Source organism: Salvelinus alpinus, chromosome 23 (genome assembly GCF_045679555.1).
Source record: "Salvelinus alpinus chromosome 23, SLU_Salpinus.1, whole genome shotgun sequence".
NCBI lineage: Eukaryota > Metazoa > Chordata > Actinopteri > Salmoniformes > Salmonidae > Salvelinus > Salvelinus alpinus.
Window position 1 is genome coordinate 48,481,951 of NC_092108.1, and position 24,910 is coordinate 48,506,860.

At 40.8% G+C, this 24,910-nt stretch overlaps 2 protein-coding genes across 6 annotated transcripts in view; one reads left to right on the forward strand and one right to left on the reverse strand.

Annotated features, from left to right (window-relative positions):
* Positions 1 to 4,196, forward strand: LOC139551177 (uncharacterized). Its single transcript, XM_071362615.1, has 4 exons — positions 1 to 501; positions 637 to 740; positions 1,054 to 1,156; positions 1,516 to 4,196. The coding sequence occupies exons 1-4, from the start codon at positions 150 to 152 to the stop codon at positions 2,421 to 2,423; spliced, it is 1,467 nt and encodes a 488-aa protein (XP_071218716.1). The 5' UTR covers positions 1 to 149; the 3' UTR covers positions 2,424 to 4,196.
* The window catches only part of tmem71 (transmembrane protein 71), a 25,161-nt gene continuing 3,924 nt past the window's right edge, over positions 3,674 to 24,910 (reverse strand). Inside the window, exons 1-11 of one of the 5 annotated variants that reach the window (XM_071362617.1) lie at positions 20,503 to 20,637; positions 20,173 to 20,280; positions 15,441 to 15,541; positions 10,230 to 10,284; positions 9,618 to 9,833; positions 8,027 to 8,211; positions 6,616 to 6,801; positions 6,367 to 6,433; positions 6,104 to 6,165; positions 5,962 to 6,011; positions 3,674 to 5,858 (exon numbers count right to left, since the gene is read on the reverse strand). In XM_071362617.1, coding sequence (XP_071218718.1) covers positions 5,835 to 5,858; positions 5,962 to 6,011; positions 6,104 to 6,165; positions 6,367 to 6,433; positions 6,616 to 6,801; positions 8,027 to 8,211; positions 9,618 to 9,833; positions 10,230 to 10,284; positions 15,441 to 15,541; positions 20,173 to 20,234 — 1,008 coding nt within the window. In that variant the 5' untranslated portion in view covers positions 20,235 to 20,280; positions 20,503 to 20,637 and the 3' untranslated portion in view covers positions 3,674 to 5,834. Of the gene's footprint in view, positions 5,859 to 5,961; positions 6,012 to 6,103; positions 6,166 to 6,366; positions 6,434 to 6,615; positions 6,802 to 8,026; positions 8,212 to 9,617; positions 9,834 to 10,229; positions 10,285 to 15,440; positions 15,542 to 20,098; positions 20,281 to 20,502; positions 20,638 to 24,910 lie in introns of those variants that run through there. The other 4 variants (XM_071362616.1, XM_071362620.1, XM_071362619.1 and 1 more) reach the window with 4 other exon arrangements.

Here is a 24,910-nt window from a genome sequence, read left to right on the forward strand (position 1 = left end):
AAGAAGACAAAGAGGAAGTAGGACGACTAGATGAAATTACCACGCATGCGCAGTGTGAGAGGTATCCAAAATACTTCCTGGTCAACATAGGCACTCTGTTTACATTTTATTGATGCTAAACTACATTTGATTTCGAGGCGTAGGCATCTATGCTTTTCTACAGACTATTTCTTCTACACTTCGTATTAACAATCCTGAAAGCATTTCCTTTAGTAATGGCAAATTCCGTTGCTTTTCACACTCAGCTAGCCTCCATCATGGAGGTTTTGGCTAATGCGGCCGTGGCTGAAATCTGCGAGCTTGTTGACAATGGCTATGCCGTCCTGCATGTGGAGATATCTCGAGGCCAGAAGGAGAATGAAGCTTTGAGGAGAAAACTACGGCTGATGGAGATGAAAGTGTCTAGTGCGAGTGCTCTGAGAGAGGAAATGGGAAACTCCATCCTTCTGCACAGTCGCTCTCGAGCTCACCTTGGCATGGAATCGAAAAGGACATCAAACAGTACGTTACATTTACTGGTTATAACAATTCATTTACATTCATTGGTTACATCATTTTAGAAACGAATTGTTTTAAGACGGCATTAATAAAGTCTATTGTGTCTGGATGCATGCTTTTCCCCTCTACTCATTTTAGGCGAGGTACGATGTCGGAGAGCAATTGATTCCCAGTTGGTTACCAGCATGTTTAGGCACAGAGAGTCCTCAGGTGACACTGGACAAACGACAACACAGAGAAAGGTAACCTTTACGTTCGCCTCGGGGTGCCTCATTTCCCCACAATATTTCAAAAAAGGCAGCCTAATATTTCACAATGGTTATCAACACCACCTAGGTCTGAAAGCAAAAATGACCTAGCCTACCTAGGCTTAGTGGTCATCTTGCAGTAAAGCGATGTTGTTTAACCTGTTTACTGTGCGGTTAGTGCTCTTGTTGTATCTTTTCAGTTTTTTTTGACTGTGACATGTGTAAGGTGTACCATTTTTCTCACAGTTTGTGCACAGTAAGTGGATTATTCCCAGTTATATCTGGCATCCCAACTGATTTTACACAGCCTGCAGGGTTGGAAGAGAGAAACCCCAAATCACCTACCATCAAAGAGGAGATGTGGGATGAATCCTGGGAGAATCATGACCAATGGGAGAGACTGAGTACCGGTAAGTAAAATGGTCGACAAGCTTAAGTGTTTTCATCATACCTTTTGGAAAAATGTTTTCATACACACCTCATTCCACTTTGATGCTTTCAGTTATGCCTTTTCCCATAAATATGAATGAATCAACCTTTCTATTGACCCAATAACTTGCCAAATGAATACTGTCATGTAAAGTGATTGCAACAATGTTAAACTACATACGGCATACAATTTAATACATTTATTTAAGTACAACTGAATTCATGTCAGTTTGGGCTTTCATATAGACTATAGATGTATACTGATGTGATTTTTGATGATTACCTTCATGATGAGCATCCAGTTTATAGTGATTCACACACGGCCTTGTTGATTCTATAGGAGCTTTAAATCACAGTGCTGATGGAGGAGAAAGGCAATCCAACGTCGACACAGAGGCTGCTCAACCAATCAGCAAACAGGAGAACGCCAGCTCTTGTTTATGGGTGAGTGGTGAAACGGACAACAGCCTCCTGCCAGGATCAGATAACCCGAGTGTGAACAAAAGATCTCTAAACCCAGGACTGGAAAATGGTGATGGAATACTTAACAGTGTGGGCTTTGATTGTATGATGTTTGAGACCCACAAACAACTTGGGACCCTTAGCTCACAGGGTCCTGGGGCTGATCTTCCCGAGTGCTCTTACTCTCATGTGGATGTTGTACCTACTCAATCGGATTCAGAGAATGGATTTTCATATGAAATGAACAAAGTGATTCCCTCCATAACTGAGCACAAAAAACCTGTAGCTTACCAGGACGGTAGACAGAGGGCGCTGTTGCCCTCAGAGCCTCACAGGACTGTAGGAAAAGGCATGGAAACGGGATCCAATGCTTTGGTAATGACGGATGGTTTGGTCTCCCATGACAGTCATAACAATGATGGGAGTAACAATGGCGACGTCTCAGCAGGTAAGCTGTTAATTTGTAGTTTCTGCGGTAAGACTTTGGCTTGTCTGAAGAATCTCAAGACACACCTGAGGGTTCATACCGGGGAGAAGCCGTTCAGCTGCGCACAGTGCGGGAAGCGCTTCTCTGACTCCAGCAACCTCAAGCGACACCAGAGCGTCCACACGGGGGAGAGACGCTACGGCTGCAGCCACTGCGGCAAGCGCTTCGCACAGTCGGGCTCACTCAAAGTCCACATGAGCGTACACACGGGATGTAAGCAGTTCAGATGCCTGCACTGTGGGAAGACTTTCATATCGGCCAATCACCTCAACAGACACATCAGTGTGCACGATGGATAAATACTTTTACCAACAACTTTTCAATGAGTGAAAGTATACCTAAACGTGCTTCAGCCAAGCTTGAACAGAAAAGGGACTCGGAGGTTGGCATTTATTGGGATGACTCATGTACTGGAGGCAGCTCTGCAGGGTAGTCAGCCACAGTCATAAAATCAGCTTTTTAAACCAAACACTAAACTTAAATTAAGACCAAAAAGCTAAAACAAAAACAATTTGTACTATATACAGTGCATTCGGAAAGTCTTCAGACCCCTTGACTTTTTCCACATTTTGTTACGTTAACCTTATTCTAAATTCGATTAAATTGCCCCCGCCCCTCAATCTACACACACTACCCAATAATGACAAAGCATAAACAGGTTTTTATAAATTTTTGCAAGTTGTAGAAACATCAAGGATGATCAGTGGAGACATGATGCACCTGAGCTCAATTTTGAGTCTCATAGCAAAGGGTCTGAATAATTATGTAAATAAGCTATTTCTTATTTGCAAACATTTAAAGACCTGTTCACCTTTGTCATTGTGTGTCGATTGAGGGACAATTTTAATTTGATCCATTTTAGAATAAGGCTAATGTAACAAAATGTGAAAAAAAGGAAGGGGTCTGAATACTTTCCGAATGCACTGTACATAGCCAATTTTGATTTTGCAGCTGGCCCGTCTAGTGGAAATCGCTCAACTGTGCCTCCAGGACAACAGTCATCCCAATAAACGTCAACCTGCAAAGGAATCAGGTGCTTGACTGACGGACTTTATAGTCCAAAAATGATTCCTTATACTTTTCAATGTGTTTTTGTAACTATCGTTGTTGTTAGTCACTCATCCTGACATGACAGTGCCTCATTTGAGGAAAATAGTGATAGTTTGTAGACGTGTAAGTGGTATTGTCAAACAAATAACTTTCATGGTGCAAATTTTGTAATAGTGTATTAACCAGACAGTTTTTATTTATTTTTTACAATAATACGAGCATGGTGTAGTCATGATTTAATAGGGTTCCTAAAAGAGCCAGTCAAATTGAATGGATGGATGTTGCACAGGCTCACTGCTACATGAAGGCCTCTTACAGTCAATGAAAGATTTACTGCCCTATCAATCTAAGTCGCTACTCCTCAGCTGGTGCAGAAAGGGTTCAGTGGTTTGAACACTGACGAGTCATTCATGATACATTTCACGGTCACGTTATAGACAGAATATTTCCATAGATCCTGAAAATATTGAATCTTAAAAATAAGGTCACATACTTGGACAACTATACAAAATTACATTTAATAAAGTTGTATAAGCCAATTGAGTTGAGCTATTTTACAAATCTGTTAGAGAAGATTAACATTTCAGTGCAATATAGCTCATTAACTATTAAAGAATATAAAAACAGTACAACAGAAATCGATTACATTTTCAGATACATCCATTTGTTAGAATGCATTCAATGTGAGTGCAAAAGACAAACATGCATACAAGGACCACACCTTTTGCAAATGTGGAAACTAGTTGAGTATCAAAGCAATAAAAATGATGATTGTAAAAAAAAAAGTGACATTTCAAACTGGTTTATGTAAAAGGTACTGTAAGTGACCAAACATGTTTTATGTACACAATAGGAAATTACTTATCTCAAGGTCTTGTAAAGTACATTCAGTATATGCCAATAAATCATGAATATTACAAAGAAATAACAGCCATGTTGTCTACATATACTGTAGTATGTACATTATCTTTTGTTTACAATAAACTAGCAATAAAATGGTTTCTACCGGCGCAACTTTTTTTTTTTATATATTTATTTTGGCTTATTGATGAAGTATTGGTGATTTAACACTTTCTGGTCAGAGAATTGTCTCATTTGGAGTAATCATTCAGATTTGGCACTTGGAGTGAATAAATACAGCAATACTTCAAGTCACTTTTGTTTGGACAAACAGTACATATATGGAGACAATCAAATGCAGCTTTTCTAAAGGACCAACAACATCCAATGTATACAAAGAATGGCGAGTTGAGATGTACAGTACAAAATTAACTAATTATTAAAGTACAAATCACCTATTTTCTTTAGATTCTCAAAAAATCCTGCTGTAGTTTGAGGTCCAAACATGACTCATATGTCAACTGTATAAAGCTATACAATATTCAGCTACTTGCTGTGCCCTGTTCCTTTTCCTGACAGAAAACATACTTTCCTTCTGGGTTGATAAACAACCATAATTACTCAACCTTCAATGCCATTACATACTCAACATTGTACCATTTAACGAGTCAAATAAAGGGAGGGGGTGATTGTTTTATTCTTTGCCGCTGTCATTATGCTCAACATTCACATTCCATTATTTTGATCCACCGATAAGTGGTTGTGGTTAACCACAAGAGGCAGCTAATAGAATGAGTATTATGAAAATGACCACCTCCTCCCCATATTCCTTGAATACAAACATTTTATATACACATTTCAGCGGGCATCCTCACACAGTGCTGACTTTTCTTTTCCAGCAGCATTTTCTGCCACTTCCCTGTATTTGAACTATATCTGATTGCGCTAAAGGATTCCGCAGTCTACTGCCTACTGATATGTAGCCCTGTTTTGTTCAGCAGGCACATCATGCTATTAGCTAAGCTAAAGAAGGCACTTAGCATGTTGTATTTCCATTTGTTTCTATTCAGATTCAAAGTTGCAGCTGTCATTTTTGTGAGGATAAAACAGGTCTCAGACTGCAAGCCACTGCTACTTTAATGGCCTTGCATTTGTATTCAAAATACTGGAAGCTAGAAAATAAGTAACATTGGACAGCCTTAAAAAAAAACAAGATCAACTATCAACAATATCAATTCAGGTATTTCAAGAATATATTAAAAACGTGTGTGCATAATATATGATATGAATATTACTGGCTTATTTTTTATAATTCAGGATTATGGGAAACATCTTGGACAAGCAAATTGCAGTGATCAGTGAGCAAAATAACTAGCATTTCAAATAGTCCGGAAGGCATATTATCCAATACAAGTTCCAAATACGCAATGCATCGTCACGTGCATCGTAGTTTACAAAAATACAGTTAAATGATCTTCTCCTAACGCACATCTTTGGAGTTTCAAATTAAATTGCTTTTGATTATGCGTTTTATTGTATTTATTCCACTGATCTCTCATTTTTGCATGACCAGTGTCACCCTATACCTGCTCAACTGAGCCCAGTAACCTGTTTTTAAGACCAGATTAATGGAACTCATGTTACATTATGTGCAAGTGCAATCTACACGCATTTATCTAATGAAATGTAAGAATCTACATTACTCTTTTTCTCGTGGTCCACATCCACCCTTTTCATTATCATAGATTCATTTCATGAGTAAACAGATAGTGTGTGTGTGTGTGTGTGTGTGTGTGTGTGTGTGCACGCACAGCTTCCATCTACTCATTTTTTGATGTAATATCCTGGAACAAAAATGAAGAACAAAGTTATTGACCACGTTAATGTAGAACATGTGGTTGCCTGAGGTCAAATAAATGTAATTTAATATTTGAGAATATGACTCACCTCGGTCTTCGCTTTTCTCCACTTGCCCATGGACCCAGACTGTGAGACGACTGGAGGAAAGGCAATGCATTAAATTAATGGTCCGAATTTTTAAAACACTTTGCTTCAAAAGCCACACTGAATACACTAGAGGTATACTTACAAAGATGTATCATTATCAATATAAATGTGGTGAATGCCATTGTCAGTCCCCACAACAGACACCTGAAAAAGAATTAAATAGTTTACGTTAGCAGGTATTCTATACAAGAGACCATCGTTAAGGGTGCTTTTATCAAATAATTCACAATGAATGAGGTATATACTGTTTACTTTCCTAAAATGTCCAAATATTTTATGCTGGTTATTTCAACATTCGGTTAAAAAGTAAATGCCACCCCATACACCTTTATACTGATGGCTTACCTTGAAAATACGGCAGAGAAGATAAAGACCATGAGAATGATGAAGAGAGCTTTCGCCATGGTAAAATCTGAAATGCATAAATATTTTAACAAAACTGACAGAAACCCAATGGAACCTCTTCTCCTGTCTTCATCTAGTACTGTTGAGGTGAGAGGGGGAGCTTGATCTATAATGATATACACAACAGTTGAACATTTGAGAATACACAGAAGAGTGTAGATAATGAGATAACAATGGACTGCAGCTCACCTGCTGGCTGGGGTTTAGGGGGACAGCAGCTATTGGAGAGGAAGGCTGAGGGGGGCGGGACATCCAGAAGGCCACCCAGGGGTTGGCCGAAATGCTCCTGGTGGACGCAGGTCTCCGTGACGATCTCCTCCTGTAGCATTGGCTCGTGAGCCAACTTCGTGGGCATGGAAATGATCTCACTGTCATCTGGAATGGCAAAGGAGACACGACTACAGCTGAGGAAGGTTGTTAGTTTCACGCGTCTATTCAAGGTTGGTGTGGTTTACCCTCGAAGCAGTCTAGGGATGATAATGAGATACCATGTGAGCTTTGGCAGCGCTCATTTTATACATGCAGTGCCTTCGAAAGTATTCAGACCCCTTCACTTTATCCACATTGTTACATTAGCCTTATTCTAAAATTTATTAAATTGTTTTGTCCTCATCAATCTACACACTACCCTGTAATGACAAAGCAAAAACAGGTTTATAAATTGTTACTAAATTATGAAAAATAAAAACACATTTACAAAGTATTCAGACCCTTTACTCAGTACTTTGATGAAGCACCTTCGGCAGCGATTACAGCATTGAGTCTTTAGGTATGACGCTACAAGCTTGGCACACCTGTATTTGGGGAGTTTCTCCCATTCTTCTCTGCAGATCCTCTCAAGCTCTGTCAGGTTGCTGCACAGCTATTTTCAGGTCTCTCCAGACATGTTTGATCGGGTTCAAGTCCGGGCTCTGGCTGGGACATTTAAGGACCTTCAGAGACTTGTCCCGAAGCCACTCCTGCGTTGTCTGGCTGTGTGTTTAGGGTCATTGTCCTGCTGGAAGGTGAACCTTTGGCCCAGAGCTCCCTGGAGCAGGTTTTCATCAAGGATCTCGCTGTACTTTGCTCCATTCATCTTTCCCTCGATCCTGACTAGTCTCCCAGTCCCTGCCGCTGAAAAACATCCCCACAGCATGATTCTTCCACCACGCTTCACCATAGGGATAGTGCCAAGTTTCCTCCAGATGTGACGCTTGGCATTCAAGGCAAAGAATTCAATCTTTGTTTCATCAGACCAGAGAATAGGTATCTGTTATATGTTTAATACATTTGCAAAAAAACTATAAAAAAAACTGTTCGCTTTGTCATTATGGGGTATTGTATGTAGATTGCTGAGAATTAAAAAAAAAAAAAATAAAATAAAAATTTTTTTAGAATAAGGCTGTAACGTAACAAAATGTGGAAAAAGTCCAGAGGTCTGAATACTTTCCGAAGGCACTGTATAAGACAGCAGCCACTTGATAAGAACCTTGCTTAATGGGACAACAACAATACCCTTTACAAGTCCATACATAAACATGGCCAAAATTACATGAAATAAGTGTCACAACAGTTGGCCATCCAAGTGCCTCCCACTCAGACATAGCATAGCAGGCCTTACCATAAGTGAAGCTGCAGCTGGTGTCCAAATCGGTGGTGCTATGCTCCATCCAGGAGGACTCTGCAAGTGGTGGCTGACGCACCCCTCCAAACACTTTCTCATCCAGCCATGACTGACACGTCTCAGTCATGTCACTAAACAGACTAGCTAGAGACCGGCGGGCCTTCCGCCTGCGTCTGAAGATTCTAAGGGGAGGAAAACATAACATATATGTCATACTTTTTATCAGGACAATGTCAACAAATGTGTAAAAGACTAATGTTCTTCATAATATTCCTAATGTGTTTCTTTATATTGCATCTGTGATCACAGTAATAATAAATAATGTTGTCACGATACTTAGTATGACAGACTCCCCCAAAAAATCTGTAGACAAATCCTAACTAAAACTACCTTATGTTTCATGTACTTATTTCATGTAACTTGTCATGTTTGCGTAGTGACTTGTAAAGGGTATTGTTATTGTCCCTTTGAGCAAGGTTCTTATCAATTGGCTGTTGTCCTATATGTATTGAATATGAGAGCTGCCAAAGCTCACGTGGTATCTCCTATTATCCCTAGCCTTCCGACCATGACACCAAAGTGGTTTATTTTTGAAGTTATAGAGCACACAATGTTGGTTTGGATAATATTTTCTGCTAAATGGCATATATTACAATATTTGACCAAAAGCAGGTTCTAAAAGGACCATTGAGTATCGTGATACTGTATTGTCACAGTAGTAATAATAAGACAGTGGGGTAAGTTCAAAAGCCCGCAAAACCAGTGGCTTAACCATGCGAAAATTCATCTCTGAACAAATCTCTTACATAATTCCACGAGAACACCAATAAATTATTTAGTGTATCATAGGCTTTCAAATAAAATGACAGCATGATTATGCAATCAAATGTATATTCACCAAAGTACTAAATGTTAAGTCTTTTAACCAAATGCCTGCAAGGCATTGATGTTTTTCATTTTACGAGCAAAATGGCACTGCCTAGGATCTCTTAGCAACGCAAACGGTTGACTTGACTTACGAGCTCCAATTTACAGGACTAACCAGCCTCACATTTTCCGTGCAGCTCTCTCAAATAGGCTAATCCATGACCTCATCCCTTTAAAACAGGGCTCGTGTTTGAACACAGAGCGGCATGGTTATCCACCCCCAAACAGAAATCTGAACCCACTGTCAAGAGCTGCATAACGACGGGGAGAACATTTCCGACCATGACACCAAAGTGGTTTGCTACAGTTCAGAGCAAGGGCACATGTTGGAGTTAGGAATATTATATTTGCCTTTTAAATTATATTCACTGTTATTTAATACCCATAGTCGTTCTACATTTTAAACTATATACACCTCAGAGTTGAGCTTTCACAGTCATTCATGAATGCTAGGTAAACGGTGTCTATTAGTGACTGACATTCAACCAGACCTAGGTAAAATACTGAGGTACACATGATTTAGCTCAAAGTTTGCACTTCTGGGACTATTCTATTGGTTCCATTGCATCTGGCAAACCAAGTATTTGCACAGAAAAAGTATTAACAGAATAGTTCTCTCAGTTCTGGATTCAACGTGGCATGCCTCTTTGGAACAACTGACCTGACTAGATTCTCTTTGTAGGACAGTTTGATTTTGGAGGGGGTGAGAGAGACATTGCCCTCGTCATCCCAGGTGTAGCTGTCCTCAGTCAGAACGTAGTAGCCGTTGTTGAGGAGGCGGGGGCTCCGGCGGCAGGAGCTGGGGGAGCCCGTCACGGGGTTCACGGAGTAACACTCATATGATGAATCTGGAGATGACAGGAGGGATAGGCCCAGGCTACAGAGTACACAAAGAGAACCAAGACAGAACGATAGATGTCAGAGTTATTCAACACTTCAACATCACTGCAAATATGTGTTTCATAGCTTACAACAGCGTTGCCCAACTTTCCTTCTGGACGGGTACCGTTCAGCTGGCTTCCGCTCCAACCTAGCACACCTGATTTGACTAGTTAGATGTTCCCCAAGACCTTGATTAGTTGAAACAGGTGTGTAACAATGGGGTTGGAGCATAAGCCTGCATACTCAATAGCTCTCCAGGAGGGCTGGTCACCCATTGCATACATAGTTATATATTTTTTTAGGTAATTGTAATTCTACTCGAAGCAACGCTACATTGAATCCATGCACCTCAAAGCCTACATTTTGCCATCAAACATATGACCAGTTTTACCTTTGACATGACTCGTTAGCCAATGTTTTTTCTCTCTTTCTCTTTATAGGTGAACCTGTTGATATACAAAAATATTGACAGATTATGACTTCCAAGACTTCACAAGTTTGTTGGCTAGCCTAATTCATTAAAATCCTTAAGAGTCTTGATGTACTCGTGCGTCAATCTAAGTAACATCATTTAAAAAAATCCCCATCAAAATCCAGCAGTTTAAGCCAGAGATATGCATGGGCTGCATCTCAATCCACCGCATCCGCCCATGTTGGTCTTCCGCATCTGCTGTGGGAGTTGGCTGAGCTACAGCGGTGTTTGTCAGACCATGAGACAGCCCGAAAATTGGTCTTCTCACAAAAACGTTTGGTCAACAAACTAATACAAAAATAAAGGGTTGAATATGCGTCCCAAAAAATATAAACAGTGCATTTGTAAAGTATTCAACCCCTTGACTTTTCCCAAAATTACACTACAGCCTTATTCTAAAATGGATTTCAAAAAGTCACACACACACAATAGCCCATAATGACAAAGCAAAAACAGTTTAGACATTTTTGCAAAAGTATTTAAAATAAAAAACTGCACATTTACATAAGTATTCAGACCCTTTACTCAGTACTTTGTTGAAGCACCTTTGGCAGCGATTACAGGCTTGAGTCTTCTTGGCTATGACACTAAAAGCTTGGCACACCTGTATTTGGGGAGTTTCTCTCATTTTGATTTTACTTAACTGACTTGCCTAGTTAAATAAAGGTTAAGAACAAATTCTTATTTACAATGATGGCCTATAATGATGGCCATTCTTCTCTGCAGATCCTCTCAAGCTCTGTCAGGTTGGATGGCGAGCTTTGCTGCACAGCTATCTTCAGGCCTCTTCAGAGATTTTTGATCGGGTTCAAGTCCGGGCTCTGGCTGGGCCAATCATGGACATTCCCGAAGCCACTCCTGCATCGTCTTGGCTGTGTGCTTAGAGTCGATGTCCTGTTGGAAGGTGAACCTTCGCCCTGGTCTGAGGTCCTGAGTGCTCTGGATCAGGTTTTCATCAAGGATCTCTCTGTACTTTGCACCATTCATCTTTCTTTCGATCCTGACTAGTCTTCCAGTCTCTGCCACTGAAAAACATCCCCACAGCAGCCACCATGGTTCAACGTAGGGATGGTGCCAAGGTTTTTTCCAGACGTGACGCTTGGCATTCAGGCCAAAGAGTTCAATCTTGGTTTCATGAGTCAAGAGAATCTTGTTTCTCATGGTCTAAGAGTCTTTAGGTTCCTTTTGGCAAACTCAAAGCAGGATGTCATGTGCCTTTTACTGAGGAGTGGCTTCCGTCTGGCCACTACCAAAAGGCCTGATAGGTGGAGTGCTGCAGAGATGGTTGTCCTTCTGGAAGGTTCTCCCATCTCCACAGAGGAACTCTGGAGCTTTGTCAGATTGACCATTGGGTTCTTGGTCACCTCCCTGACCAAGGCCCTTCCTTCTCCCCCGATAGCTCAGTTTGGCCGGGCGGCCAGCTCTAGGAAGAGTCTTGGTGGTTCCAAACTTCTTCCATTGAAAATGATGGAGGCCATTGTGTTCTTGAGGAACTTCCATGCTGCAGACATTTTTTGGTACCCTATCCAGATCTATGCCTTGACACAATCCTGTCTCGGAGCTCTACAGACAATTCCTTCGACCTCATGGCTTGGTTTTTACTCTGACATGCACTGTCAACTGTGGGACCTTATATAGACAGGTGTGTGCCTTTCCAAATCATGTCCAATCAATTGAATTTACCACAGGTGGACTCCAATCAAGTTGTAGAAACATCTCAAGGATGATCAATGGAAACAGGATGCACCGGAGTTAAATTTCGAGTCTCATAGCAAAGGGTCTGAATACTTATGTAAATACGGTATCTGTTAATTATTTTTACATTTGCAAAAAATGTGAACCTGTTTTCACCTTGTCATTATGGGGTATTGTGTGTAGATTGAGATTTTTTTTATTTAATCAATTTTAGAATAAAGCTGTAACATAATGAAATGTGGAAAAAGGGAAGGGGTCTGAATACTTTCCAAATGCACTGTATATTTCCTGAACTTTAATATATATCTCCTAGATATAGGACAGACCTTTCAACCCTTATTCTTTTTCCCCAATTTATGCATGTGTTATTCAATGCATTCCTATTGGCTATAGTAGTAAATATTTTGGGGGCATACCTTAAGGGGTCGTAAAATTCAAAATCAAATAGATAAATGATCCATGGAATGACCATGGTATAGCCAGCAGCATACCACCCTGCATCCCACTGCTGGCTTGCTTCTGAAGCTAAGCAGGGTTGGTCCTGGATGGAAGACCAGATGCTGCTGGAAGTGGTGCTGGAGGGCCTCCAGTAGGAGGCACCCTTTCCTCTGGTTGAAAAAAAATATCCCAATGCCCCAGGGCAGTGATTGGGGATATTGCCCTGTGTAGGGTGCTGTCTTTCGGATGGGACGTTAAACAGGTGTCTTGACTCTCTGTGGTCACTAAAGATCCCATGGCACTTATTGTAAGAGTAGGGGTGTTAACCCCGGTATCCTGGCTAAATTCCCAATCTGACCACCACAGTCACCTAATCATCCCCAGCTTACAATTGGCTCATTCATCTCCCCTGTAACTATTCCCCAGGTTGTTGTTGTAAATGAGAATGTGTTCTCAGTCAACTTACCTGGTAAAATATCGGTTAAAGAATACATCTTCAAACAATTCCATATGTTAACTTAGTATCCCCCCCAATGGCTTAAGACTTTTTTTTTAAACTATGTGACATCGATATGAGCCAAACATTTATTCTACTGTAAAAATGTACTATAATGTGTAAATAGGATCATTTTGGAGTTCTGTGAGACTTGAGGTCGTGACTGCATCACAACGTAAATTCAGGTTGGGTTTGTTTCAAACCTGCCCACAGCTGGCAGCTGAAAAGTCATCATCAATTCAGTGTGCAGATGCATGCGACCCAATCGTAATGCATGTGGAAAATTTGGGTTGACTTTGGACATTACTATGGGGATAGTCAGGGACCATCAGTAAATTACACAATATACATGGGGAAATGTTAAAATTCCAATAGCTCCAAATTTCCAAGACATAAGAGCTCAAACCAACTATAAATTGTAGGAATTCACGTACAAATATTGAAATAATTTAATGAGAACTAAAAAGGTGTACAACATGATACAGTGGTAGCAATACATGGTTGTAACATCTACAGAAAAGACAAATGTCAATGGTTGTGCGGTCTATATTCATAACCACATTCCTGTAAAGCTTAGAGAGGATCTCATGTTAAATACTGTTGAAATATGGCTACAGGTTCACCTGCCTCACCTAAAGCCCATTCTGGTGGGAAGCTACTATAGACCACCAAGTGATAACAGTCAGTATCTGGATAATGTTAAATACTGTTGAAGTAATATGGCTACAGGTTCACCTGCCTCACCTAAAGCCCATTCTTGTGGGAAGCTGCTATAGATCACCAAGTGCTACCAGTCAGTATCTGGAGAACATGTGTGAAATGTTTGATAATGTACAGTACCAGTCAAAAGTTGGGACAAATCATTCACTAATCCCTAAACCTCAACTAAATATTGTAATGAATAATGGGGAAATTGAGCAAGCTGAGGTGGTCATGGTCAAAAAATGTAGCTAAGATGGGGAAAAGTCTGTCCATAGTAAAGCGCTGCTCTGCCTTCTTAACAACACTATCAACAAGGCAGGTCCTACATGCCTTAGTTTTGTCGCACATGGACTACTGTCCAGTCGTGTGGTCAGGTGCCATAAAGAGGGACTAAAGAAAATTACAATTGTCTCAGAACAGGGCAACATGGCTGGCCCTTAAATGTACACAGAGAGATAACAATAATATGCATGCCAATCTCTCATAGCTCAAAGTAGAGGAGAAATTGACTTCATCACTACTTGTTTTTGTAAGAAGCTTTGAGATGCTGAATGCACCGAGCTATCTGTTTAAACTACTAGCACACAGCTCGGACACCCATGCATACCCCACAAGACATGCCACCAGAGGTCTCTTCACAATCCCGAAGTCCAGAACAGACTATGGGAGGTGCACAGTACTATATGGAGGCATAACTATATGGAACTCTATTCCACATCAAGGAACTGATGCAAGCAGTAGAATTAGATTTAAAACAATTGACAAAAATGCACCTTATGGAACAGAGGGGACTGTAAAGAGACACACAGGCATACACATGCTAAACACACGCACACATGTATTTTGTATTGTAGATATGTGGTGGTAGAGTAGTGGCCTGAGGGCACACACTTAATGTGTTATGAAATGTAATATTTTATATAACTGCCTTAATGTTGCTGTACCTCAAGAAGAGTATCTGCCTTGCCAGCAGCTAATGGGGATCCTAAATAAATACAAACATGAAAATACTGTCTCATTTACATTGTGTAATTTATTGAAGATTCCTAACCAGGCCCGGCTATCCAAACTCAAATCAATTTTGCCACGGTCACACACCAGCCGGCTGAAGCGTATCGGCTAAATAATTTGTTTACCTCTTCCCACCTGCGAACAATCCACACTCGACGCCAACTTACATTAGAATTCAGTCATAGCCTCTAGCATTTTTTAATGATCCAAATATAAAACGATGCCATTTCAGGAAGTGCAGTCACCCTTTAAGGGCTGGATCCTTACTTGAGATCAATGTGCGTAACTTGAAGTTTAGTGAAGATCTGCATGATTTACATTAAAGACAGAGGTAAAGAGCACAGATCTCAAGTTAGGATTCGACCCTAAGTGCAGTCCTTATTTTACCCTTCCTTGATCAGGAGCTGAAAACCACAGGTTAGGTAACAGTCAATAAATCATCATCTAGTAAACAAAGTAAGGGGTCAGCCACAGCCAGGACCAATATTCCAGTACTTGGTGTTGAAACCAGTTGAGTACAATAGCAACATGTTAACATACTACTAACTCTCAAACAGTTCAGCATGTTAATAATAACCTGACTGCTGCATTGGAACCTTCAAGATGAATAACCTAAAAAAGGTATTTGTTGGTTTTGTTAAACCATATAGAATGGTTGACTCTATATAGACAAAAGGATAACGTATATAGAACCGTCTTGTTCAGATGGGTATTTCTGTCTTTAAATTCTAAGCACAATAAATAAAAACACTATTCAAATACAAAATCTAGAAATGGAGATGACGTACTTGTAACAGCCCCACTGAAAGGCAGAGCCATATCTGCCTGTACACACACAGCGGTGTCTCGGGAGGAGCGTTCACGGTCGAAAGGTCCTGGTTGTCTCAATCTGGAAAACACATAAGAAAACAGTCTTGATAAGACAAAGCCAGACAGAAAGCAGTAATAACACATAGGACTACTGCATAGAAAATAAATGCCTGAAATGACAATTATAAGGAACGATCGAACCAAATGGAAAAATAGGAACATGTTGCTGAATTCTCACTAAAGTACAATATATTACTAAAAGTATATGGACACCTGCTCATCAAACATCTTATTCCAAAATCATGGGCATTAATATGGAGTTGGTCCCCCCTTTTGCTGCTATTACAGCCTCCACTCTTCTGGGAAGGCTTTCCACTAGATGTTGGAACATTGCTGCGGGGACTTGCTTCCATTCAGCCACAAGAGCATTAGTGCGGAAGGGCACTGATGTTGGGCGATTAGGCCTGGCTCGCAGTCGTTGCTCCAATTCATCCCAAAGTTGTTCGATGGGGTTGAGGTCAGGCCTCTGTGCAGGCCAGTCAAGTTCTTCCACATCAATCTCGACAAACCATTTCTGTATGGACCTCGCTTTGTGCACAGGGGCATTGTCATGCTAAAACAGGAAAAAGCCTTCCCCAAACTGTTGCCACAAATTTGGAAGCGCAGAATCTTCTAGAATGTCGTTGTATGCCTTGGCGTTAAGATTTCCCTTCACTGGAACTAAGGGGCCTAGCCCGAACCATGAAAAAACAGCCCCAGACCATTATTCCTCCTCCACTAAACTTCATAGTTGGCACTATGCATTGGGGCAGGTAGCGTTCTCCTGGCATCCTCCAAACCCAGATTTGTCCTTTGGACTGCCAGATGGTGAAGCGTGATTCATCACTCCAGAGAATGCATTTCCACTGCTCTAGAGTCCAATGGGGACGAGCTTTACACCACTCTAGCCGACGCTTGGCATTGCGATCTTAGGCTTGTGTGCGGCTGCTTGACCATGGAAACCCATTTTATGAAGCTCCCGACGAACAGTTCTGTGCCTAAGTTGCTTCCAGAGGCAGTTTGGAACTCGGTAGTGAGTGTTGCAACCGAGGACGCGCTTCAGCACTCGGCGGTCCCGTTCTTTGAGCTTGTGTGACCTACCACTTCACGGCTGAGCCGTTGTGACTCCTAGACGTTTCCACAATAACTGCACTTACAGTTGACCGGGGCAGCTCTAGAAGGGCAGAAATTTGACAAACTGACTTGTTGGAAAGGTGGCATCTTATGACGGTGCCATGTTGAAAGTCACTGAGTTCTTCAGTAAGGCCATTCTACTGCCAATGTTTGTCTATGAAGATTGCATGGCTGTGTGCTTGAATTGTATCCACTTGTCAGCAACGGATGTGGCTGAAATAGCCAAATCCACAAATTTGAAGGGGTGTCCACATACTTTTATATATAATGCATTCCAATACACTCCATTTACCATCAATTGCATATTATGATTGATTATTTGTATTTAGACATCAACAGCATTCACCTTGATGCAAATTATTGTACCAGTCTTCTGCAGCAGATACCACTCAAGCAAGGAGCAAAGCAAACATTGCAATACCACAGACGTAGGACAGAGTACCCAAGTATGTGTTAATAGAATAAGCACTTTTAGAAGTGAGATTTCCACTGGGCAGTTACTTTAAGGCAGCGTATCCCAAACTCGGTCCTCGGGACCCCAAGGGGTGCACGTTTTGGTTTTTGCCCTAGCACTACAGTCGTGGCCAAAAGTTTTGAGAATGACACAAATATACATTTTCACAAAGTCTGCAGCCTCAGTTTGTATGATGGCAATTTGCATATACAGTGATCCCTCGCCACTTCGCGGTTCACTTATCGCGGATTCGCTATTTCGCGGATTTTCATAATGCATTTTTTTTTTTTTTTTGGTGCATTGTGCTCTGCATTCTGATTCGCTAAAAACTCACTCCCGCTTCTTGTATCAAAACATGCTACGAATTGTGCTATCATTTTGTCGTCTCGTGCAGTTATGTGTACGTACATAAAACAGCTTGGCAAATTTACATTAAGTTGGCCAAATTATCTTGTAATTTCGAACATCTCCTAAACCCATAATGTCGACGAGCAGTCGACGAGCAGTCTGAAGAGCAGTGAAACGGTCTACACGTGAGTCACTGTATTTGTATACATGTAATAGTTGCTAATTGTAAAAAAAAAAAAAAGTTTTCTATTTCGCGGATTTCACTTATCGCGGGTCATTTTCGGAACGTAACCCCCGCGATAAACGAGGGATTACTGTACTCCAGAATGTTATGAAGAGTGATCAGATGAATTGCAATTAATTGCAAAGTCCGTCTTTGCCATGCAAATGAACTGAATCCCCAAAAAACATTTCCACTGCATTTCAGCCCTGCCACAAAAGGACCAGCTGACATCATGTCAGTGATTCTCTCGTTAGCACAGGTGTGAGTGTTGACGAGGACAAAGCTGGAGATCACTCTGTCATGCTGATTGAGTTCGAAATACAGACTGGAAGCTTCAAAAGGAGGGTGGTGCTTGGAATTATTGTTCTTCCTCTGTCAACCATGGTTACCTGCAAGGAAACACGTGCCGTCATCATTGCTTTGCACAAAAAGGGCTTCACAGGCAAGGATATTGCTGCCAGTAAGATTGCACCTAAATCAACCATTTATCGGATTATCAAGAACTTCAAGGAGAGCGGTTCAAATGTTGTGAAGAAGGCTTCAGGGCGCCCAAGAAAGTCCAGCAAGCGCCAGGACCGTCTCCTAAAGTTGATTCAGCTGCGGGATTGGGGCACCACCAGTACAGAGCTTGCTCAGGAATAGCAGCAGGCAGGTGTGAGTGCATCTGCACGCACAGTGAGGCGAAGACTTTTGGAGGATGGCCTGGTGTCAAGAAGGGCAGCAAAGAAGCCACTTCTCTCCAGGAAAAACATCAGGGACAGACTGATATTCTGAAAAACGTACAGGGATTGGACTGCTGAGGACTGGGGTAAAGTCATTTTCTCTGATGAATCCCCTTTCCGATTATTTGGTGTATCCGGAAAAAAGCTTGTCCGGAGAAGACAAGGTGAGCGCTACCATCAGTCCTGTGTCATGCCAACAGTAAAGCATCCTGAGACCATTCATGTGTGGGGTTGCTTCTCAGCCAAGGGAGTGGGCTCACTAACAATTTTGCCTAAGAACACAGCCATGAAAAAAGAATGGTACCAACACATCCTCCGAGAGCAACTTCTCCCAACCATCCAGGAACAGTTTGGTGACGGACAATGCCTTTTCCAGCATGATGGAGCACCTTGCCATAAGGCAAAAGTGATAACTAAGTGGCTCGGGGAACAAAACATCGATATTTTGGGTCCATGGCCAGGAAACTCCCCAGACCTTAATCCCATTGAGAACTTGTGGTCAATCCTCAAGAGGCGGGTGGGCAAACAAAACCCCACAAATTCTGACAAACTCCAAGCATTGATTATGCAAGAATGGGCTGCCATCAGTCAGGATGTGGCCCAGAAGTTAATTGACAGCATTCCAGGGCGGATTGCAGAGGTCTTGAAAAAGAAGGGTCAACACTGCAAATATTGACTCTTTGCATCAACTTCATGTAATTGTCAATAAAATCCTTAGAAACTTATGAAATGCTTGTAATTATACTTCAGTATTCCATAGTAACATTTGACAAAAATATATAAAGACACTGAAGCAGCAAACTTTGTGGAAATTAATATTTGTGCCATTCTCAAAACTTTTGGCCACGACTGTACACAGCTGATTCAAATAATCATCAAACTTTGACAATTTGAATCAGCTGTGGTGCTAGGGCAAAAACCAAAATGTGCAACCCTTGGTTGTACCGAGGACCAAGTTTGGGAAACACTGCCTTAAAGTAACTGTCCAGTGAAAATGGCACTCCTAAAAGTTCGTATTCTGTTAACCCATATCCAAAATGTTGACTCGTCCTATACTCGTTTTTGTGGCCAAAGCATAAATTGGAGGAACAATACTTTAAAAAAAAAAAATTCAATGCTTGCCATTTCCTCATAGAACATGATGTTATGTCCCTAAGGATGAGCTGCCAAATTAGCGGTCTACCCGCATGAATATTTTTTATGACCAGTATACGCCCATACCATTCTATTGTTGGGGTACACCCACACCATTCCAACACAGAAAAGCTGCTTTTTAACACACTTAATTACCATTTTTAGATCATATTTCATAGAAATCTGCAAACAGTGGGCAGTTACTTTAAAATCCTTAGCTTAACCCCTCTAGTTGTTACCAAGATAACTCGGGGGGGATTACCAGGGCAGAGTAATCAGACCAGTACTTCTCTCGGCTTCTGATGGGCTGTCCAATCAAAACACTGCTGACTGACTGACTAATTCAAATTCAAATTCAAATTCAATTATATATCTTTATGAGGTATCAAAGTTGATTCTAACATGCATAACCAAAATGCCAATTTCAACACTGGTACTGGTCTAGTTTCCTAAGTACTACTGATTTAAGTACTGCTATTACGTTTAGAGACAAAAAAATCTGAGGTTTGCATATTACACACATTGACTTTTTTTTTTTAGGACATTTCACAAAGTATGTGAAACTCAGTTGATCAGTCTTACCCAAACAGTTCCGCTTGAAATCAACGTACATTTGCAACACCCCTAATATATTTTGTGGAACGATGCGTGTTTACCTAGCTCCTTCAAATCTAGTTGAACTCAAATTGTATGTGTTTATCGAGGACTTCGTTCTCATGCAGTCCAAAAATCTTGTCCATTCTCTGACACCCTGAGAAAAACAGCTGCAGAAAACCAGAGAGCAAAAAAGAAAAAGACATTGATGTCACATTTCCTGTTAACTCTATCCTGACTAGAAGCTATTCAACATTGCAAGATAATGCCAATGTGTCCTTTTCTGTTCTTGATAGATGATAGTTATCCAAATCTAGCTAAAAAAAAGATTATCTGGGATCCTGCAAAGAAATAAGACAAAATTAAAAGATTCATAAATTCTCGCATTCAACCTTATTAGCAGTACAAAACGTTATGTTCATAGAGGCTATTAGTTGTTCTTAAAATCCTCTCTGTGTGCTTGTTTGGTCTTTTCTGGTGCCAGACGCTCAATTGTCCGCCAGACTTGTTTGTTTCTGTACATCTGTCTTCCTGGGGCTTTCTTCCAAACGAGAGGCATTATGGGATGGCTCTGTGACACCCGACGCATAAGACTATGTAGGTCAGACTTTCCGCCGTGGTAACGGTCTCTGTCTGCTGACACAGGAGAGGGTACTGTAGCAGTAAACGAGTGGAACAGAGGCCCAGTGTTTCAGTAGACCGAGAGGGCCTGAGGGGAATAGCACAACGGTTGGCATGTGAAGTGTGTCTGGAAACTGGCTTTCTACAGTGCCTTCAGAAAGTATTCACACCCCTTGCCTTTTTTGAAGTGTTGTTGTTATTTAAAATGGATTAAATATCCCATAATGTCAAAGTGGAATTGTGTCTTTCATTTTATTATGAATTAAAACTAGAAAACTGAAATATCTTGAGTCAATAAGTATTCAACCCCTTTGTTATGACGAGTCTGAATAAGTTCAGAAGTAAAAATTTGCTTCACAAGTCACAATAAGTTAAATGGACTCACTATGTGCAATAATCGTATTTAACATGATTTTTGAATGACTACCTCATCTCTGTACTCCACACAATTATCTGTATGGTCCCTCAGTCAAGCATTGAATTTCAGACACAGATACAACAGCAAAGACTAGGGAGGTTTTCCAATGCCTCGCAAAGAAGGGCACCTATTGGTAATGGGTAAAAAAAAAAAAGAAGCAAACATTGCATATCCCTTTGAGCATGGTAAAGTTATTAATTACACTTTGGAAGCATTATCAATACACTCAGTCACTACAAAGATACAGGCGTCCTTCCTAACTCAGTTTCCAGAGAGAAGAAAAAATGCTCAGGGATTTCACCATGAGGCATATGGTGATTTTAAAACAGTTTAATAGCTGTGATAGGAAAAAACTGAGGATGGAACACTGTAGTTACTCCACTATACTAGAAAAAGAAAGGAGAGCTGCACACATTAGGAACTCAGATGCAAACACTTTATAACCAAAGTTTTGACAGCCAAGCTGTATTCATCAGGGTACTCAGGAAGATGGGGATCCATAATAAATACAAATTCTCCACAATACTAACCTAATTGATAGAGTGAAAAGAAGTAAAGCTGTACAGAATAAAACTATTCCAAAACATGCATCCTGTTTGCAACAAGGCACTAAAGTAATACTGCAAAAATGTGGCAAAGTAAATTAACTTTTTGTCCTGAATATAAAGTGTTATGTTTGGGGCAAATCCAATATAACACATTACTGAGTACCACTCTCCATATTTTTAAGCATAGTGGTGGCTGCATCATGTCATGGGTATGCTTGTAATCGTTAAGGACTGGGGAGTTTTTCAGGATAAAAAGAAACAGAATGGAGCTAAGCACAGGCAAAATCCTAGAAGAAAACCTGATTCAGTCTGCTTACCACCAGACATTGGAAGATGAATGCACCTTTCAGCATGACAATAACCTAAAACATAAACGCGAAATCTACCCTGGAGTTGCTTACCAAGAAGACAGTGAATGTTCCCGAGTGGCCGAGTTACAATTTTGACTTAAATTTGCTTGAAAATCTATGGCAAGACCTGAAAATGGTTTTCTAGCAATGATCAACAACCAATTTAACAGAGCTAGAATAATTCTTAAGAAAATAATGGGCAAATGTTGCACAATCCAGGTGTGGAAAGCACTTCGAGACTTGTAATCGCTCCCAAAGGTGATTCTAACATGTTAATGGTCTGGGGCTAGGCCCCAACTCAGGGAGTTGAATACTTACACTAGTGTGTGTGTATATATATACTCCACAATACACACACACAAACACACACATACATACACACACAAGAGTATGTGGACACCCCTTCAAATGAATGGATTTGGCTATTTCAGCCACACCTGTTGCTGACAGGTGTATACAATCTAGCACACAGCCATGCAATCTCCATAGACAAACATTGGCAGTAGAATGGCCTTACTGAAGAGCTCAGTGACTTTCAACGTGGCATCCTATAACGTCATAGGATGCCACCTTTCCAACAAGTTAGTAACATTTCTGCCTTGCTAGAGCTGCCCTGATCAACTGCAAGTGCTGTTATTGTGGAAACGTCTAGGAGCAACAACGGCTCAGCCCGCGAAGCGGTAGGCCACACAAGCTCACAGAACGGGACCACCACGTGCTGAACAAGTAGCGCGTATCGTTTGTCCTCGGTTGCAACACTCACTTCCAAGTTCCAAACTGCCTCTGGAAGCAATGTCAGCACAATAACTGTTCATCGGGAGCTTAATGAAATCGGTTTCCATGGCCGACCAGCCACACACAAGCCTAAGATCACCATGCGCAAAGCCAAGCGTCGGCTGGAATGGTGTAAAGCTCGCCGCCATTGGACTCTGGAGTAGTGGAAAGGAGTGATGAATCACGCTTCACCATCTGGCAGTCCGACGGATGAATCTGGGTTTGGCAGATGCCAGGAGAACGCTACCTGCCCCAATGCATAGTGCCAAATAAAGTTTGGTGGAGGAGTGGTCTGGGGCTGTTTTTCATGGTTCGGGCTAGGCCCCTTAGTTTAAAGTGAAGGGAAGTCTTAATGCTACAGCATACAATGACATTCTAGAAGATTTTAAGCTTCCAACTTTGTAGCAATAGTTTGGGGAAGGACTTTTCCTGTTTCACCATGACAATGCCCCCGTGCAAAAAGCGAGGTCGATACAGAAATGGTTTGTGTGTAGGTGTGTAGCTTTCTGAAGCCAGGTTGAAGGGACCTTTTGAGAAGTGTCTTTTGATGTTACTAGTATAAAGCCGTTCCGAAAAGCGTACGTTGCCTTTTTGTTGGTTTGAATATGGTTCAAATAAAAGGCTGACATTCTGTCTGGTCTCTTGTGGCACAGGGATGGCATTTTACCTCGCAATATGGACGTCAACATACCGTGTTCCCGAGTCACGTGTTTATCTCAAATCTATCACGGGTCCTTATGCCACAGAGTGAAACCAACCCTTAAGGCCCCCCATCCCGAGAGCCGTGCATATCTCCCAGAACTAAAAAAGGGATACATGGATGTCGTGTGAGCCAGCAGTGGAACAATGCTAGAGAGCCAAGGGTTGTTGATATGGACAGTCGCTTGTGTCTTTTGCGCTGTGCAATGAAGACAAAAGCCAGCAGGCCTCTTTAGTCATGTGGCTTAAGTTGTCATTGTTTTGAAACACCATTTAAAAAGAGTGAACGCTCAACCACAACATACACGACCCAGATTTCCTGAGGAAGTGACGGGCAGCCATCTTTCTTCCTGTGTGTTCATTTGACAGTAAAAGTAGAGGCTCTGTGTAGAATGAGCAACATTAGACAAACATGGGTATGAAAATGTATAATACAATGGCAATACACTACTGGTCAAAAGTTTTAGAACACACTCATTCATGAGTGTGCAAAGCTGTCATCAAGGCAAAGGGTGGCTATTTGAAGAATCTCAAATATAAAATACATCTTGATTTGTTTAACACTTTTTTTGGTTACTACATGATTCCATATGTGTTATTTCATCGTTTTGATGTCTTCACTATTATTCTACAAAGTAGAAAATAGTAAAAATTTTAACTTTTGACTGTTAGTGTACATTACAATGGTTTTGATTATGGTCTTACAAAGTACCTAACAGTAAAGTGAATCATGGTCATATAATGATTTTACACAATAGCCATCATTGGTTACAATGACAACAGTTCAACAATTCACAAAGCTAAGTAGTGATAGGTGATGTGACAAGTAAAATTGAATCAACACTTTTCCATGTTCTGTTTCATCAAGTTTCTCTTGATGAGCCATGTATCAATATAATATAAATTTATATTTGAGTACTTGAAGTGGTTAAAGGGTAGATACATATCCCACCACAAGCCAAAGACCGCTTGTGCACTGACTATCTTCCATCATTAGGAAATTTAAAATTACGTAATAGACATAAAAGCCATTAGTTTACAACAAATGAAATGGTGGCAAAAACAAAAAACACTACATGTTTTACACTACAATTGATGAGTGACATTATCTTAATTACTATTTAATTGTATGTCTACAATATATATTCAGTGCTGGCATTTTAGACATTTACCTACAAATAATGTCAATGATATACAGTGGGGTCGGAAATGATTGACACCCTTCTGTATAAAATAATTAAAATACTGAGCTATATTGTATGCAAAAAAACGTTGGGAAATTACACTTTATACTAATACAATTTCTCAAAGAAAGAGATTTTGTTTAACAAGTAATATTTGTATTTTTTTCCAAAAAGGCAGTGGTCAAAATGATTGACAACGCAAAAAA